The 16,334-nt window shown below is 35.3% G+C and overlaps 1 protein-coding gene across 4 annotated transcripts in view; it reads right to left on the reverse strand.

The window, feature by feature from the left end:
* Positions 1–15,656, reverse strand: part of USP15 (ubiquitin specific peptidase 15) — a 128,131-nt gene extending 112,475 nt beyond the window's left edge. For all 4 annotated transcript variants that reach the window (XM_079936336.1, XM_079936335.1, XM_079936339.1 and 1 more), the window contains exon 1: positions 15,519–15,656. In XM_079936336.1, coding sequence (XP_079792462.1) covers positions 15,519–15,607 — 89 coding nt within the window. In that variant the 5' untranslated portion in view covers positions 15,608–15,656. The remainder of the gene's footprint in view (positions 1–15,518) is intronic.
* Between the last annotated feature and the right edge of the window lie 678 nt (positions 15,657–16,334).

A 16,334-nucleotide genomic window follows, 5' to 3' on the forward strand; every position in this document is an offset into this window, starting at 1 on the left:
CACTCTCCACATCTGGTGTTACAACTCCTTGGCAGATTTCGGATAACCCTCCTACCATTTTACAATCCCACTTCAAGCAAGTCTCATCTTTTTCAAAATAAAAATACCATATTTACTGCAGTATTAATGTATTTATTAACCATTTAAAATGTGTAAAACCATGCTACCATTTTATTATCTTTTTTTAAAAAAAAAAAGGGTCCCTGAAAAACTTTTTAAAGCTCTGTGCCCCAACCCTATTTTTCCCGTATGCCCTGTGGTTTTTATTGCATGATTTTGCATATAGCACAGTGATTCTTAGGTACACATGCTGCATTACAGCAGAAACTTACAAAAGTACATTGTAGTTGGATTAAAAACATAAATGTGAAAGCAAAAATATAATTTTTTAAAAGATACAGAAGAAAATCCTTATTACTTCAGAATACAGGAAGAGTTAAGACAAAAAACAAAAAATCTTAAAGGTAAAAGCTGATAAAATTGCGAGGTTAAAATGATAAGTTTCTGTTCAACAAAGGCACCAAGTAAAGAAAGATACAGATTGGGAGAGATACTTATACTGCCTATAATCAACAAAGGATTAGAACATGAAAAACTCCTTTAAATTAATTTTTTAAAAAGAGAATGCAAAAAAAGGGCAAATCACAGAACATCAGAATGGCCTCTACACATATGAGATGTTCAATCTCATTAGCAGTATGAAAAATACCAATTAACACCATACCACATCATTCTCATGAAATTGGTGAAAACACAAGCACATGCACATGTGTCAATAATATTAAGTGTGGAGAAGATGTGTAGTAACTGCAACTCATAAACTACCAACTGGGGTATAAACTAGAATCCTCATTTTGGAGAATTTGGCAATATTTATTAAAGATGAAGATGTGCATACCATAGAATCATGTATTGCCGTTGCTAAGTTTTACCCTACAGAAACTCTTGCACATATTTACAAGAATACAACTGAAGAATACATAACGCAGCATAATTTGCAAATGGAAAATTGGAAAAAAAACCCAAACCAATATTCATCATTCCTACCAAGAAATACTACCCAAAAACTAAAATGAAAAATACTACATGTACTAACATGGATAAATCTCAAAACTGCAATGTTGAATTAAAAAATACAAGCTGCAAAAGGCTACATGTAATATAACACAAACATATTAAGATAACATAGATATGCACACACAGTACAACTATATAAAAATTTTAAACATGCCACAAATAATATTATTCATAAATCCATGCATATATTAAAAATATAAGCAAAGAGAATAATAAAAATCAATTTCTGGATGGTGGCTCCCTCTGGCAAGGGAGGGAACGGGTTAGGATTAGGGAAACATGTACAGGGAGATTCAACTGTATCTGTAATGTTTTATTTTTTTAAACTAAGAAAGGAGTACACAGGTGTTTTGTTATATTTTTCTTTGTATTCTGAAATATTTACTATGACTAATATGTTTTCCATTTAATATAGAATAATAGTTTATATATATCTTCATATATATACACAAAATGAAATGGAGTCAAATGTACAGACTATGAATAATGCTGCAGTCAACAAAGCTGATAGATTCAGCAAATGAAAATTTCAAGCATAAAAATAGGATAAAAAATAGGTACAGCAAAATGTATAAAATGCATAGCTTTAGTTTTATTTTTTAAAGAAATTTATAATTTTCTATTACCTCATATTTATCTTTTACATTTTATATTACCTCTTCCAAATCCAACAGATGAATTTGCATTAGATTTGAACAAAAAGCTTACATAAACTCTGAAGAATTTTCTTTAGAAAGACATGATTTATTTATTTCCAAATTGATCAAATTATGATTCTGATATATAGTAATGTATTCATTTTCAAGAAATATTTCCTTTTGGTAACTAACGCCTAGTAAGTAAGCCAGAAAAGTAAAAAATGACTGGCTGACATCTCATAAGAAAAGAAAAGCACAAAGTACAGAAAGTAGAGATTATTACCCTTGATATCTGGGAAGATAATATAAGCAAATCAATAAAAAAAAATCCTAAAACGGACAGAAATACTGATTTTGAGCTGATCAAGCTTTAGTATTAAATATTACATTAAACTATAGACTTGCAACCATCTAAAATTCAAGTAAATACTAATGTGCAAACATCTTGATAGCCCAAAGTACAGAGTAGTTATTAATCGCTTTACGATAAACAGACTAAGTTTCTTACACAAAGGAGTCTATACCTTATAGATGAAACTAAAGGTGAAATATTTCTGAATAATATTGAGCCACTTGACTGTTCCCATATAAAAAGCTATGAAGCAAATGTACCAAAATATGCTCAAGATCATTTTACTTTCGACTGAGGCCTCTGGCTGTGGCTTAATCACTGTCATTCCCCTGTTTCAGTGGATTACAAGGGATTTTATGACGATGCCTCATACTAGGTCACAACTGATGATTCTCAAACACTAGTACATCGATATGAAAATATTTTGATCATGTTATTATCTGAGTTCAAAAATTACTAAAGAAAATTTCATGGAGATTAAAGATCTATGGTCTTCAATCAATATCTCAAGTCCTTTAAAGATGACCTACAATCCTCCAGCATGTCTCCATTTAGCCTTCTCTATTTCCAATAATTTGCCAGTTTCATTAAGTCTCTAGCCCATTAGGCTGAATAGGCAGCCTTGCTGCTTACTTTTCAAGGAAGTAAAAGTCCCAACTTTCTTACTGTTTTGTTCCACACCTTTATCATACCTGATTCCCTTATATATCGTGGAGGATATAACCCTCCTTAAATCCAAGGCTAATAATTTTTGTTCCTAGTCTTTGGATCTAATTTCCTTCTGCCTCCTTGGAGACTTACGTCATTAACAGCCCCTATTCTCCTTGTTTCTCCCTCTATCTTTTCTCTCTCTTTTTAACTTAGCATATAAGAGGGGCCAACTCTTTTCCCCACTCCCCCCACATAACCTCCCAACTCACATATTCATTTCCTCTTCTATCTACCCCCATTTTTCTGACTTGTCCCCGCAGCCAAGCTCTCCTCAACCCTCACCTGCTCTTCAACCTAGCACAACAGATCTTCCTACCTCAATGGGCTCTCAAAAAGGTTCTCACTAAGTTACCAATGGCCACCCTAACAAATCCAAAGGATCCATAATTTTATTACTATATCAATGCTTTTAAAAATAATCTGTGATTCTACCTTTCTGGGTGGGAGGAATATATATATATTATATCTAATAATAGTATAATATAATTAATATTGTATTAATATGATAACAGTAAATATATATTACATATAATTATATATATGTAATTTAACAGCATTCTCTTCCTCTGCTTAAATGTTAGTATTCCACAGAGCTGCTCTCAAATTTCTTCTTCTCTCACTGTTAATACTCTCAGTGATATTGTAACTCATACCAATGATTCCAAAATTTGCATCCCGAGGCCAGTCCTCAAGTTCTTTTTCACTCATGAACAAAATAAGTATTTTCAAAGTGGGGGCACCTTTTGGTAAATGTTAGATCTTTGCCTATCAGGAACTTAGCAGAAAAGCACACCCAATAGCAATTTGTTTTCATGATTATTCTTGCTTATAAATTTTCTTACCTCGTGAAATGAGACTTAAGTAGATGTGAATTCTAAATTTACTGTAGAAAAAGTACTAGACCAAAGTTCTCTTCCTGACATTACTTGCTGTGAGGTCTTAGAGAAGTTACTCAATGCTAAACCTTTAGATTGTTCATCTTAGAAATTGAAATACATTCATTCAAAAAATATTTATTGGAGGTCTACTACATATATGCTATTCCGTATGCATTAGTTGTTAGCAAAATAGCCAAGAGCCCTATGTTCATGGAATTCAGAGTCTAGTGAAGGAAAGTGACAGTAAATAATTAAGACGTAGTAAAATACTGTAGTAAGTGCTGTGACGCATAGGGAGCTATAAAAGCATAATAAAGGGGTCCCTATTTAGAATAAAGGAAAGCCTTTTTGAAAAAATAATATTTTAGCATATGGACAGGAGTTATTTCACGAAGAATAAGATAAAAAGCTATCTAGACTGAAGGAAAAGCATGTGCTAGGGCCAGAACAACTTTGGGAGTTAGGTATGCTGGAGGAACTGACTAAATGCAGTTGGAGTTTATGACAAAGGGAGAAGAGATGCTAGGTAAGGTAGGCTGGGGCCAGACTACATAGAGCCTTTAAGGTAACTAAAGATTTTATCCTAAATGCAATGAAAGCCAATGAAAAATATTTAGAAGAGATATGATCTGATTTACATTTCATGATGACCACTGGCAGTATCTCACAGGATTGGTGGGAGGTTCAAATACTCATGAAATGTTTAATAAATCAAAAACTTACATAAAGTTATGGGTACTTCAGTTGTATGGTGCTAAATATTCTAATGGCATCAAGAAAGACAATTTGTACTGTGGTCTGGAGAGAATAATCTTCAATGGCTCCAAAGAAGCAGGGTCAATTTTAGGACCCAAAATAAATCTGAGTCAATTTTAAGACAGTCCTCAAATGCAGAAAAGCTCCTGCATTTTAGTAAGAACTAAAAAAGCCAGGTTGTAGGTTTTTTGTTGTTGTTGGGTTGTTTTGGGGGGATGATAGTGGGGAAAGATAAGAGAGTCTCAAAAGTTGTTTAGTGTTTTTATACACACTAGAAGCAAATTTAAGAAAGATATAAAGGGACCAATAAATGACTTAGAAATAGTCCTAAATACAAAGACATTTAAAAGCAGTACAGGGAAATGCGGAAATCCCAAAAGCTGGATTTAGAAAACCACAGAGCTGGTGAATGTATAGTTGTGTGTTGTTTTTTTTTTTTTTGATTAGTACATGTTTATGCTGACAACTTTCAGATAAGCAGTTCCTTCTTAATTGCCTAATACTGACATAAATATGACGTTTATTTTTTCAAAAAAATCCTACCTTTTTCTCCTCAAAGTAGACATAATACAGTCACTCTTTTACAACTAAGAAGATACATAAAAATTTCAGCCTCATCCAATGTAGTACACTTAATCTGAGAACAACAGGCGTAACTATTGTGCGTAGAATTAACAGCATAAACAATTTTGGATATTCACTCTATAACTAATCCTCTCATTTAATAAAATACTGTTTAAATTACATGAGTTGCAATAGCATAAACCATTTTTAATACTAAAAGAGATATTAATAGTATCTAGTATTTTATTTATTTTTTTGATGTGGACCATTTTTTTTTTTTCGGTACGCGGGCCTCTCACTGTTGTGGCCTCTCCCGTTGAGGAGCACAGGCTCCGGACGCACAGGCTCAGCGGCCATGGCTCACGGGCCCAGCCGCTCCGCAGCATGTGGGATCTTCCCGGACCGGGGCACGAACCCGTGTTCCCTGCATCGGCAGGCGGACTCTCAACCACTGAGCCACCAGGGAAGCCCAGATGTGGACCATTTTTAAAAGTGCTATTGAATTTGTTACAATATTGCTTCTGTTTTATGTTTTGGTTTTTTGGCCACAAGGCATGTGGGATCTTAGCTCCCTGACCAGGGAATGAACCCACATCCCCTGCATTGGAAGGCAAAGTCTTAACCACTGGACCGGCAGGGAAGTCCCGTATGTAGTATTTTAAATCGTTATAAACTAGATATTTCACTGAATTTTTTTAAGTACCACAAACTAAAACTCATCAGTAAAACATAGCCAAAGAAAGCTATGAAGTTCTTTCAAATAAACCATCAAATAAACCAAACAATCATCCCTTTATATCTTAATTTTTAGATCTGAAGCGTTTCCAACCTATTTTCTGCTCTGCACATTAAATTCATCAGTTGGCAAGAACTAATTTTTATGACCTCTTTTTACATCTAAACTAAGAGACAAATAAAGAACTCAGGAAGGAGGCCAAGTAAGATTGTGAAAGTGAAAAGAAAACCCACAGAATCAGAGAAAATTCTGCAAATCATCTATCTGATAAAGAATTTGTATCCAGAATAAAGAACTCTTAAAATTCAATAATAAAGAACCAAATAACCAAATTGGAAAATAGGCAAAGGATCTAGACAGACATTTTCCCAAAGATATACAAAGGGTCAATAAGCATATATGAAAAGATGTGCAACATCATTAGCCACTATGAAAACTGAAATCAAAACCCCAATGAGATACCACTTCATATCCACCAAGATGGCTATAATCAAAAAGACAGGCAACAACAAGCACTTCAAGGATGTGGAGAAACTGGAGCCCTCATACACTGCTGGTGGAAATGGAAAATGGTGCAACTAGTTTGGAAAAGAGTCTATCAGTTCTTAAAAAGCAAACATAGAGACTCGGCATTTCCATTCCTAGGTATACACCCAAGAGAAATGAAAACTTGTGTCTAGACAAAAACTTGCACACAAATGTTCATAGCAGGATTATTTGTAACAGTCAAAAATTGTGAACAACCCAAATGTCCATCAACCGATGAAGGAATAATTCAATGTGGTATATCTATACAATGGAACATTTTTTGGAAATAAAAAGAAATGAAGTACTGATACACACAACAAAACGGATGAACCTAAAAAACATGTTAAGTGAATGAAGCCAGGCACAAAAATCACACATATTATATGATTCTATTTACATGAAATATCCAGAAGGCAAAATTATAGAACAAGAAAGATTTGGTAGCTGCCAAAAACAGGGAGATTTGGGTAGAAAAGGGGGCAGGGGAGACTGCTAATAGGTATGAGGTTTCTTTTTGGGATGATAAAAATATTCCAAAATTGATTGTGATGATGGTTGCACAACTTTGTGGACATACCCAAATCCAGTGAACTGCACACATCAAGTGGGCAAATTGTATGATATGGGAATTATATCACTATAAAGCTCTTGTATTTAAAAAAAAATAAAGAAGAGAGTGAAAGGGCCATAGATCTGGATGGAATTATTACGGATGATTTTACAGAGATTGGTTTTGAAGAAACGGAAAGTCAGGGCTTAGTAAAATATACTGGAAATAATATGAATGATGTGTAAAGTCCTATAAGGTAGGAGCATGTAAAGACTTTGCAGGAAACGGGAAGCACCATCTGTATCAAAGAGCTATATTAGTTAGAAATAAGACTGCTACGACTAGAAGGCTAAACCAGAAAGACCTAGAAAATTCTAGAGGTTCCTCACATGGATAACTAGATCAATATGGTGTTTTACTAATATGACGAAGCTGTCACTTCTTGATTCTAATACTTTCAAGTATTCATCCCTCAAAAAAATGCTTCCATAAATGGCTATGGCTTATCACTCATAGGCAGGCAGTACAGTTTAAAATGCAGGCGTTAGAGTTGACTGCCTAAGTCAGAATCTCTGCTCTACCACTGACTGAGTATATTACCACGTGCACTTAACTCTGTACCTCAGTTTCTGAATCTGTAAAATGACAACACTATCACTTATTTCATACATGCAAAAAGCTCTTAACCTTATAAAAGAGTGGTAATATTTGTAATCATAGCCACAACTACACAGTACATACACTTAGCTACATCTCTCCTGAGAATCAAGTTTCTTCTGCTTGATATCCAAAGTTACGAAAATACATTTTCCATCTATATCAAAGAAAAATTTCTTGATTAAACTGTTAAAATTTGTCAAGCTGTTATATTGCTAAAAAATATAAAGCAACCCAAATTATCAGGTCTCTTTAACCATGATCATTTAACGCTTATCATTCTTTTTTTCTTTCCTCCAGTTTTACTGAGATATAATTGACATACAGCACTATATGAGTTTAAGGTGTACAGCATAATGATTTCACTTATATGCACTATGAAATGATTACCACAATAAGTTTAGTGAACATCCATTATCTCATATAATACAAAATTAAACAGAAAAAAACTTTTTTCCTTATGATGAGAACTCTAAGGATTTACTCTAACAACTTTCATATATAACATACAGCATTGTTAATTATATTACAATGGAATACTACTCAGCCTTAAAGAATGAAATTTTGCCATTTGCAACAACATGAATGGATGTAGAGAGTATTATGCTAAATGAAATAACTCAGACAGGACAAATACGTATGATTTCACATATATGTGGAATCTAAAAAATGAACAAACATAACAAAACAGAAGAGTCACAGATACAGAGAACAAACACGTGGTTGCTGGAGGAAAGGAAGGTGGGAGGAGGAGAGAAATAGGTGAATGAGATTAAGAGGTACAAACTTCAAGCTGCAAAATAAATGAGTCACCGGTATGAAATGTACAGTGCCGGAAATACAGTCAATAATTATGTAATATCTTTGCATGGTGATAGATCATAACTAGACTTATTTTGGTGATCATTTTGAAATGTACAGAAATATCGAATCGCTACGTTCTGCAACAGGAAGTAACATAGTGATACAGGATAATTATACTACAAAAACAACCAACCAAACAAACTCATATAAAAAGAGTATGGTTACCAGAGGCAGGAGTGGGGGGAAGAAGAATTGGATGAAGGCAGTCAAAAGGTACAAACTTAACAGTTAGAAAATACATACATACTAGAGACGTAATGTACAACATGATAAATATAATTATCACCCTACCATTCTTAATCTTTTTGTTTTTTTACTACAGGAACTTGATGCTCTTTTTAATTTTGTCTCTAATGCTCCCAGGTTTTAACTGGCTCTCTATACTAAGTGAAGTCGGTAAGACAAAGAAAGGCAAATATCAGATGATATCACTTACATGTGGAATCTAAAAACACGGATACAAATGAACCTATTTACAAAACAGAAACAGACTCACAGACATAGAAAACAAACTTATGGTTACCAAAGGGGAAAGTGTGTGAGTATGTATGTGTGTTTTTGGGGGTGGGGTGGGGGGGTAAATTAGGAGAGTTTGTGATTAAAATATACAAAACACTATATATAAAACAGATAACCAACAAGGACCTACTGTATAGCACAGGGAACCATATTCAATATCTTGTAATATCTATAATGGAAAAGAATCTAAAAAAGAATGGATATATGTATAGGTATAACTGAATCACTCTGCTGTACACCTGAAACTAACACAACATTGTAAATCAACTATATTTCAATTTAAAAAAATAACAAAAACTGCCTCTCTGAAACTCAGAATAGCCTGGTCTCAGAGCCACATTGGACTTAACTTGTGAGAGCCTTTAACTTCTTTCACAGAGGAAGTCTTTTCTATGGCTACTTCTGCTAAACCATTTTCCTGAACCACAAGGAATTATCACACTAATATGTGGGTCTTCTCAAAACTAAAAGGAGAGTGGAAGGGACCGTATTCTTAATTCTCCTCCTCATGAAGAGGAAAAAGTAGTCATTACCCTCCTTTTCTTTTTGGAGAGCTATAAAGAAGCCATGCAGAATCTTACCGACAGAAGCAGTATTCTAGGCATAACCAAATATAGGTTAATCCTACAGAGGTTTTCTGCCTTATATTAGAATCCGAGCTGCTTCTTTTTGAGGAGCTATTCTTGATTGTTCCCTCAGATACATCATTTTAATCTGTATCCAAAACTGAGGTCACTTACTACCAATCAGTCTTATTCTAGGTTTCTTTAGTAGTGGCTTCTATGTAAACTGGATGATAAAGTTGAAAGGAACTACATTCCCTTTGTTTTAAAGAATAGATGGTGAAAGAATCTGGAAAAAACGACTTCAAAGGAATAAATATAAGATACAGAGTGTGAATTACAGTAGTAACTAAGGAAATGAAAATAAGAGGCACAAACCAGGCTGACATTACGCAGGGAAGGAAAAACTAGTAATCGCTGAAAAATTCTATATGGAGACTAAGAAGAAATAGTTTACTGCCTTATGAAATACTGTTTGAATTACATGTAAGTAGTGACAGCACAAAACATTTTTAATACTAAGGAGATACTGGTAGGATTTAGTATTTTAAATCATTATAAGCCAGGTATTTAAAAAACCAGCTCTGAAATCATCACACACCCGTAAAATGAGGTAAATAAGAGTACTTGCTCTTATTATATGCTGCACATGTATAAAGCATTTAGAATAGTGGCTGGAACAGAGTAAGCACTCAATAAAGGTTCACTAGTGGTGGTATTATCACCTGTGAACCACATGCAAACCAAATGATTCCTCTGAGTTCAGACTTCTCATCTACAAGAAAGGAATATAAATACATACTTTGATCCTTATTTTGAAAATCCAACCAGATAATGCATGCAAACACCTCCACCAGTAGTTCTCAACCTTCCCTTTATCTCCCTGCCAATATATCTGATGGTGTTTCAATTCACTTTTATAATAATTATGCTTTTTTTGTAAAGTGATTCTCAAAGTGAGGAAAAGAAAAATCACTCTAAACTCATGTAATAAAACAAATATATCTAATGACTAACATGGCAAAATTGATTTTATTAGCAGTGATGTTACATGGACTGTCAGTTTTCAGGAAGATGTTAAAGAGGTATCAATATGGTTATGTACCTTCCACTGTCTTAATTCAAATGTGCTTTGACTTTGAAAATTCACAAAAAGTTGGTAAACATAGAACATAAAATATCGAACTTTCACATTTGCATTTTCTGTGTTGGGCTGTTCCTATGGATTCTTAGTTGAAAAAAAGTCTTATGTATTTGTGGTTTATTGTAAACCAAACACTTTTAAAAATATGGGCAAAGTACTAAAACAAAATATCCTACAAGTTCTTCCTATCTGCTTGATATGCTGTTTCTGTAAAACTATATGAAAAGGGGCCATATGGCCTCTAACAAATCACTTATGATTACTGATAAACAATTAAAACCCCAAATCTAAATAATACACGATCCCAGTTTCTTTTGTTTAAATGTACTTTTGCATCAAAGTAATATTTATTCTACATATTCAGTAAATAACCTATTAATCTTTAAACATATTTTAATTTCCAAAAGCAAGATGTTAAGATTTTCTACCATATCTAAACTGAACAGTCACAAGAAACAAGTGTGGGATAAAATGGAAGAATTCTGCTGCTAAATATAAAATAGACTCCATTTAAAGAGAAAAGAAAGTCCATTTTTTAAAAAAGTGGAACACTTTAAAATGCATCTTTAAAACAAAAGGCAGCGTAGAACAGTAATTTTAAAGCCTGAATTAAAGCCCCAGACTGCTTGGGTTCGAATCTCAGATATATCAATGTGTGAACACCTCTTTGAGCCTATCCGGGTGAATTCCTATTCTGGCAAATGTGAGTTAGAGCACATTCACATTCTAGTACCCTAGAATTGTGGTGATGAGTAAATAAGTTAACATATATAAGCACTTCAACAATACCTAGCACAGTGTTTTTAAATGTAATATGATCGGTCATAGCCTGACAATTTTTTTCTTATTATACTTTCATGCAAGCAAGATTAGTAACTGTCACAAAACTATTTTCTAAAAAGAACATCTAGTTAATACCTTGTATGTGCTAATAAAAAAAATGGTATGATTTAGGAAAAAATAAAGCCTGAATGTCACTAAGTAGATAAATGAAAACACTGACTAAAGCTCTGGATCTTCTTGGCCAATTAGGGTACATTAATCTTGGCTTCACTAACCACTTACAAGTGATTTTAAAACTTATGAAAACAATTAAATTAGGAAAAATTGCTTTTCTCGATTTTAAGCAACTAAAATGTGAAAAATACACTTTAATGTCCCTATTTCTGTCCTTATTTTCATCAATTTACCAACACTAAAAAACAGTTTTGCTTTCTGGTTTCATTTCCTGCAAATGATGTAATACATACCCTATTTCAGTGGTAAACACTTTGGTACAACTAAAGTTAACAGTAACAGTAATGTAAAAACTTCTCAACAAGTACACACTAAACAATCTGGAGTTCATATTGATTAATAGTGTCCATTTACATTATTAACTGATTTTTTGACTTAAGATTATTTTCTGTTAGTGTAAATCTAAGTCGCAAAAACATAAGGGACCATATAAAATAAAGCCTCAAAGACTTCTAGGTAAAAGAGTAGGAATGGAAGGAAAGCTCTGAAATTGAAATTAGTGTCTCTCCTATCTAAAAACCTGACTGATGTGATTCCTTGGCAGTTTATTGAGACAAAAACATCATACATATTTTAAATGACTCTAAATGCAAATTAAAGCTACTCTCCAAAGTTACCTTAAACCTACTAGAGTTATTTTATTAGGGTTTATATAAAAATGACATGCAAAATTTAACTTATAAAGTTAGCTTTGAACATACTTGAACATAAAAATTAGTGAAAATGATTGGTAGATGAATAACATTTAATAAAATGGGGAAATAAAGCAGTGATTTTGGTGATTTGTAGTCATCTGTTTATTTACTCATAATAAATCTATTTTAAAAGAAATCTCTAAAGAGAGTATTCCATAACCCACAACATGCTTTTGTACATTTATTCATTTAACTATTATCCCCTTCAATAGGTTCCTCCATCCCTAATATACTTACATGGAATGAACTTTAAACAAATTTTCCTTTTATCTTATCAGGAGAAACTACCATGTATCTGAAAATTAAATTATCTTTCATTCATCCTAAGCTAAACAGTTCTAGTTCCTTTATTCTTCCTCTATAGTTTCTAAATTCTAACAGTCTTGTTCCTGGTTTTCTGAATCTCTCCTTGGAGCTAAACACAGATCAAGAAACAGCATACAAGACCACTGCTTTACTCCATCGAATGCAGATCTGTGTTACTTTTATACCCAACCTTTTTAAGAGGTACAACTCTCTTGCATCAATTTTGACATTACTGTCACTATGAAGTCTAATACCAAACATATCATAAGGTTTGTTTCTCCTCATCTCAGACATGGGTAACTTATTTTCATTTCTAGAAGGTTAGCTTCCAGATAAAAATCATTCACCATTTACAAATAAACAGAAATTCATGTAGAAGCAAATTTTTATCCTTGCCCAGGTGTTAGCATTAATTACCAGCCTACTAAGAGGCAGTCCTTATCTGCAAAGTGCTCACAACCTAATTAATGAACTTTATTCATCTGCACACATTTCACTGTAACATCAAACATTAGTATTAAAATTTCAAGAATAAACTCATGGTAAACCTACCATTTTTTCTCAATAGTCCTTATCAGTCTTTCCAAGATAGTTATATACATATACCAAGACAATGTTCCATTTGCATATGGCCCATTTCAGCTATAAAATAACAAACAGGATTTGCCCAAATACCCATAAATGACTAATCCAACGATTTTTTAAGACCTTAAAAAGAGAGATAACTTTTTAACAAGTTTTAATGAGTTCCAAAAACATGAGCCCAAGTTACAACTAAATTATTAAATATCTTTACTAATTCTGTACTCATGAATACATTATCAAATTTGTACTTTCGAAATTATTCTCCTTAAAACTCTGAATCAAACTTTTGTTAATTCCTTTTTTGACAGGTTTCACCTGCTAATTCCAAGAAAACTGGCTCGCATATAAACCAAACTATATAGTTTCTGCAGTATCCCAGTACCATCTTTTTCCTGCATTTTTTTCTTTAAATAAGAGGGGAAATCAATTGTGAAGATAAAAATTTGCACATTCTGCTGTTACCTAAATATCTGGGCCTCAGTTTCCTTTTCTTTAAAATGGAAGCACTGAAATGACTCATTTATAGACTTCCTGTATTTACTCTTTTAAATAGATCTTTTAAAATGATTTACAGTAACTCTGTCAAAAAATAAAAATGCTAAACTTTAACATTTAGTGCTCACAATACTCATATTGCTCACATCATCCTGTAGTATCAACACCACCAATTATTACTCAGTATATCAAAACCACAACAACATTAAAGAGAACACCCATATAAATAATATCTATATATTAAATTATAGATTTCTATTTTGTGGAAATCCACATTTATCTTTTTATGAGGTGGTAATAGGCAAGGTAAATTAAGAATTTTAAAGTGTTCTTTAACAAACAATAAGAATCAAGGATTCATTTCATCTTTAACAATCCACAGGCCAAGGTAAACGTAAATGTCCTAGGAAATGTCTAATTTCCCCACAGTAATAAACATCTTAGGAACACTGCCATATGAACAATAATTATTAAATATTTTTTGCTGTAATGCAACAAGTATATGTTTACATCCTCAGGGGTTTTTATCACATAAACATAGTATGCAGCCTAACAAAGTAGGAAAAAAGTACCAAGACTTAGATCAAAGTACTTAAATTCAAGTCCCAAGTCTGCCATCTACTAGTTTACTTGAAAATGATTCTAATACCACAGCATTGTATCAGAAATGGCGGTGATAAGAAGGTAACTAAAATTTAATGTTATCTCATAAATAATCTTTTAGAATATTTCATTGACTCAGGATAAACCCCTATAATGAAATTATTCTGTCCATTTCATAGATGAAGGTACTGAGGTGCAATGATTTAAAGTAACTTTTCTCAAAGTCATACTGCAAACTAAGTGGTGAAAAGGTCTAATTTGGGTCTAAATCTTACGTTCCTTCCACTAAGCCATATCGAGTAAATGAAAAAACACTCTAAATTATATACCACTGTATGGTGATGATAAGAAATGAAAATAACTTTTATTATAATAAAGAAGCGCATTATACTTCCTAATAAAACAGAGCACTTTATGTTACATATTCACATACTGAAGTTATTCTGAATACCACTTGATATGGCCCACAAATATTAAAATCTCCAAATACTTCCTTCAGTATTTTAAGTATATCCTTTCGTATTTTATAAGTTTGAACTTTAACAAGTGACTTAAGCCTCAAGTGGACTTATCTACTTTTTGCAGGCCTGCGTTATCCTTCAAACAGGAGGGAAGAGCTGCACTTCTAAGAGAAACGCTACCGGCGTCTATCAAGCCTCCAAGGCACAAGACCACGTGGTACCACTCAGAAGCCTAAGGTTCCGTACTCCCCTCCCTCCTTTTGACAAGGAACTAGGAACTAAGGTTCCTTTCTCTTAAGTGGCGCCCTGACACATGCCACCTGTGTAGTACGAACCGCAAACATCCTGCAGCCGGCCTCCCGGAAGAATATGAGAATCAGAATAGGGAACTTGGAGGCCGACAATGCCGGGAAAAGAAATGACTAAAGAAGTAGAGGGTGAGATCCTGATCAGCTGCGGGACCAGGACCTGTCAAACATTAAGAGACTCACACCAACGAGTGTAACCTATCGTTCGGGAAGGCCTGGGGTGGGAGCGGCACTACCAGAGGAAGAAGGACGAAGAGAACTGCACGAGCCGCCGGCGCCGCCGCCGCTCCCCGCAAGCCTCTTAGCATGCCCCGACGAGCCACGAACCCTGTCCCTCATTTCGGGTCCAATCTTTGCTCCAACCTTTCGGGAGCGGCCAAAATCCTGCTGCCCGAGGCGGCCGCCGCCGGACCTGCCCGCACCTGTCACCACCGAGACACCAGACCGCAGTTCCCGCCCAGTTCTCCACCACCCTCGGGCAACCACAGCCACCTCAACCCCTTTCCCTCACCAGGTGTCCCCTTTCCGGAGCGGGGTTTTGAGCAGCGTCGCGATGTCAGACCGCTGGATGTCCAAATCCGCCGCTCCGCCTTCCGCCATCTTCTTCCACTAGCGGTAGCGGAGGCGGCAGCGACGGACGGCGGCACGCCCCAGAGCATTGTGGGAATGGCGTCCCGCGGCCCCTCCCAGTCGGCAGGTCGAAACCAAAAGAGACGTAAGGTTGGGGGGGTGCGCCTCCGGAGAAGCGTTGGGCCCGGGCGGAGTGAGTGCGCCGCGGTGGTCTGCTGCCCCCCATAGGCTCCCGCCCGTCCAGCAGCTCGCCTCGGCCTCCTCCGGCCCGCGACCGCCTGGTTTTAACTCTTGTCTGTGGGGCCTCGGTCCTCTCGCGCTTCAGTGGTGCCACCACCCCGTCCGTCCTTGACTTCTGCCTTCCCCTCCCTCTTTCCCACAGACGCCTGAAAACCCTTATTTGCGCATTCACTCACGCTTGAGGGTGGGGCGGGGGGCGTGGGGACGCCTAAAATATGGCAGAAAATTTTTAACAGGTCCGTGACTCGAGTCTTTTCGTTGCGAGTCGCGGAACCTAAACTCCGTGAATATTGGGCCAAACAGAGAACAATACGAAACCGAACGCTTAGCCGCAGTGATCTGCCTGGGCTCTTTCTTGCGCTTCTATTCCTGCTGTAGGTGGAGACCTTTTACAGGTTCTTTGTGACGCCTCCCCAGGCACACCCAGATAGCTAAGCTGCAGTGAAAAACATGTTCCAGTTCCTCGGTGAACAGTGTAAAATATGTATCGAATAATGCCAGGTACTAAAGGGGAAAA

The sequence above is a fragment of the Stenella coeruleoalba genome (assembly GCF_951394435.1).
Source record: "Stenella coeruleoalba genome assembly, chromosome: 11".
Taxonomy (NCBI): Eukaryota; Metazoa; Chordata; class Mammalia; order Artiodactyla; family Delphinidae; genus Stenella; species Stenella coeruleoalba.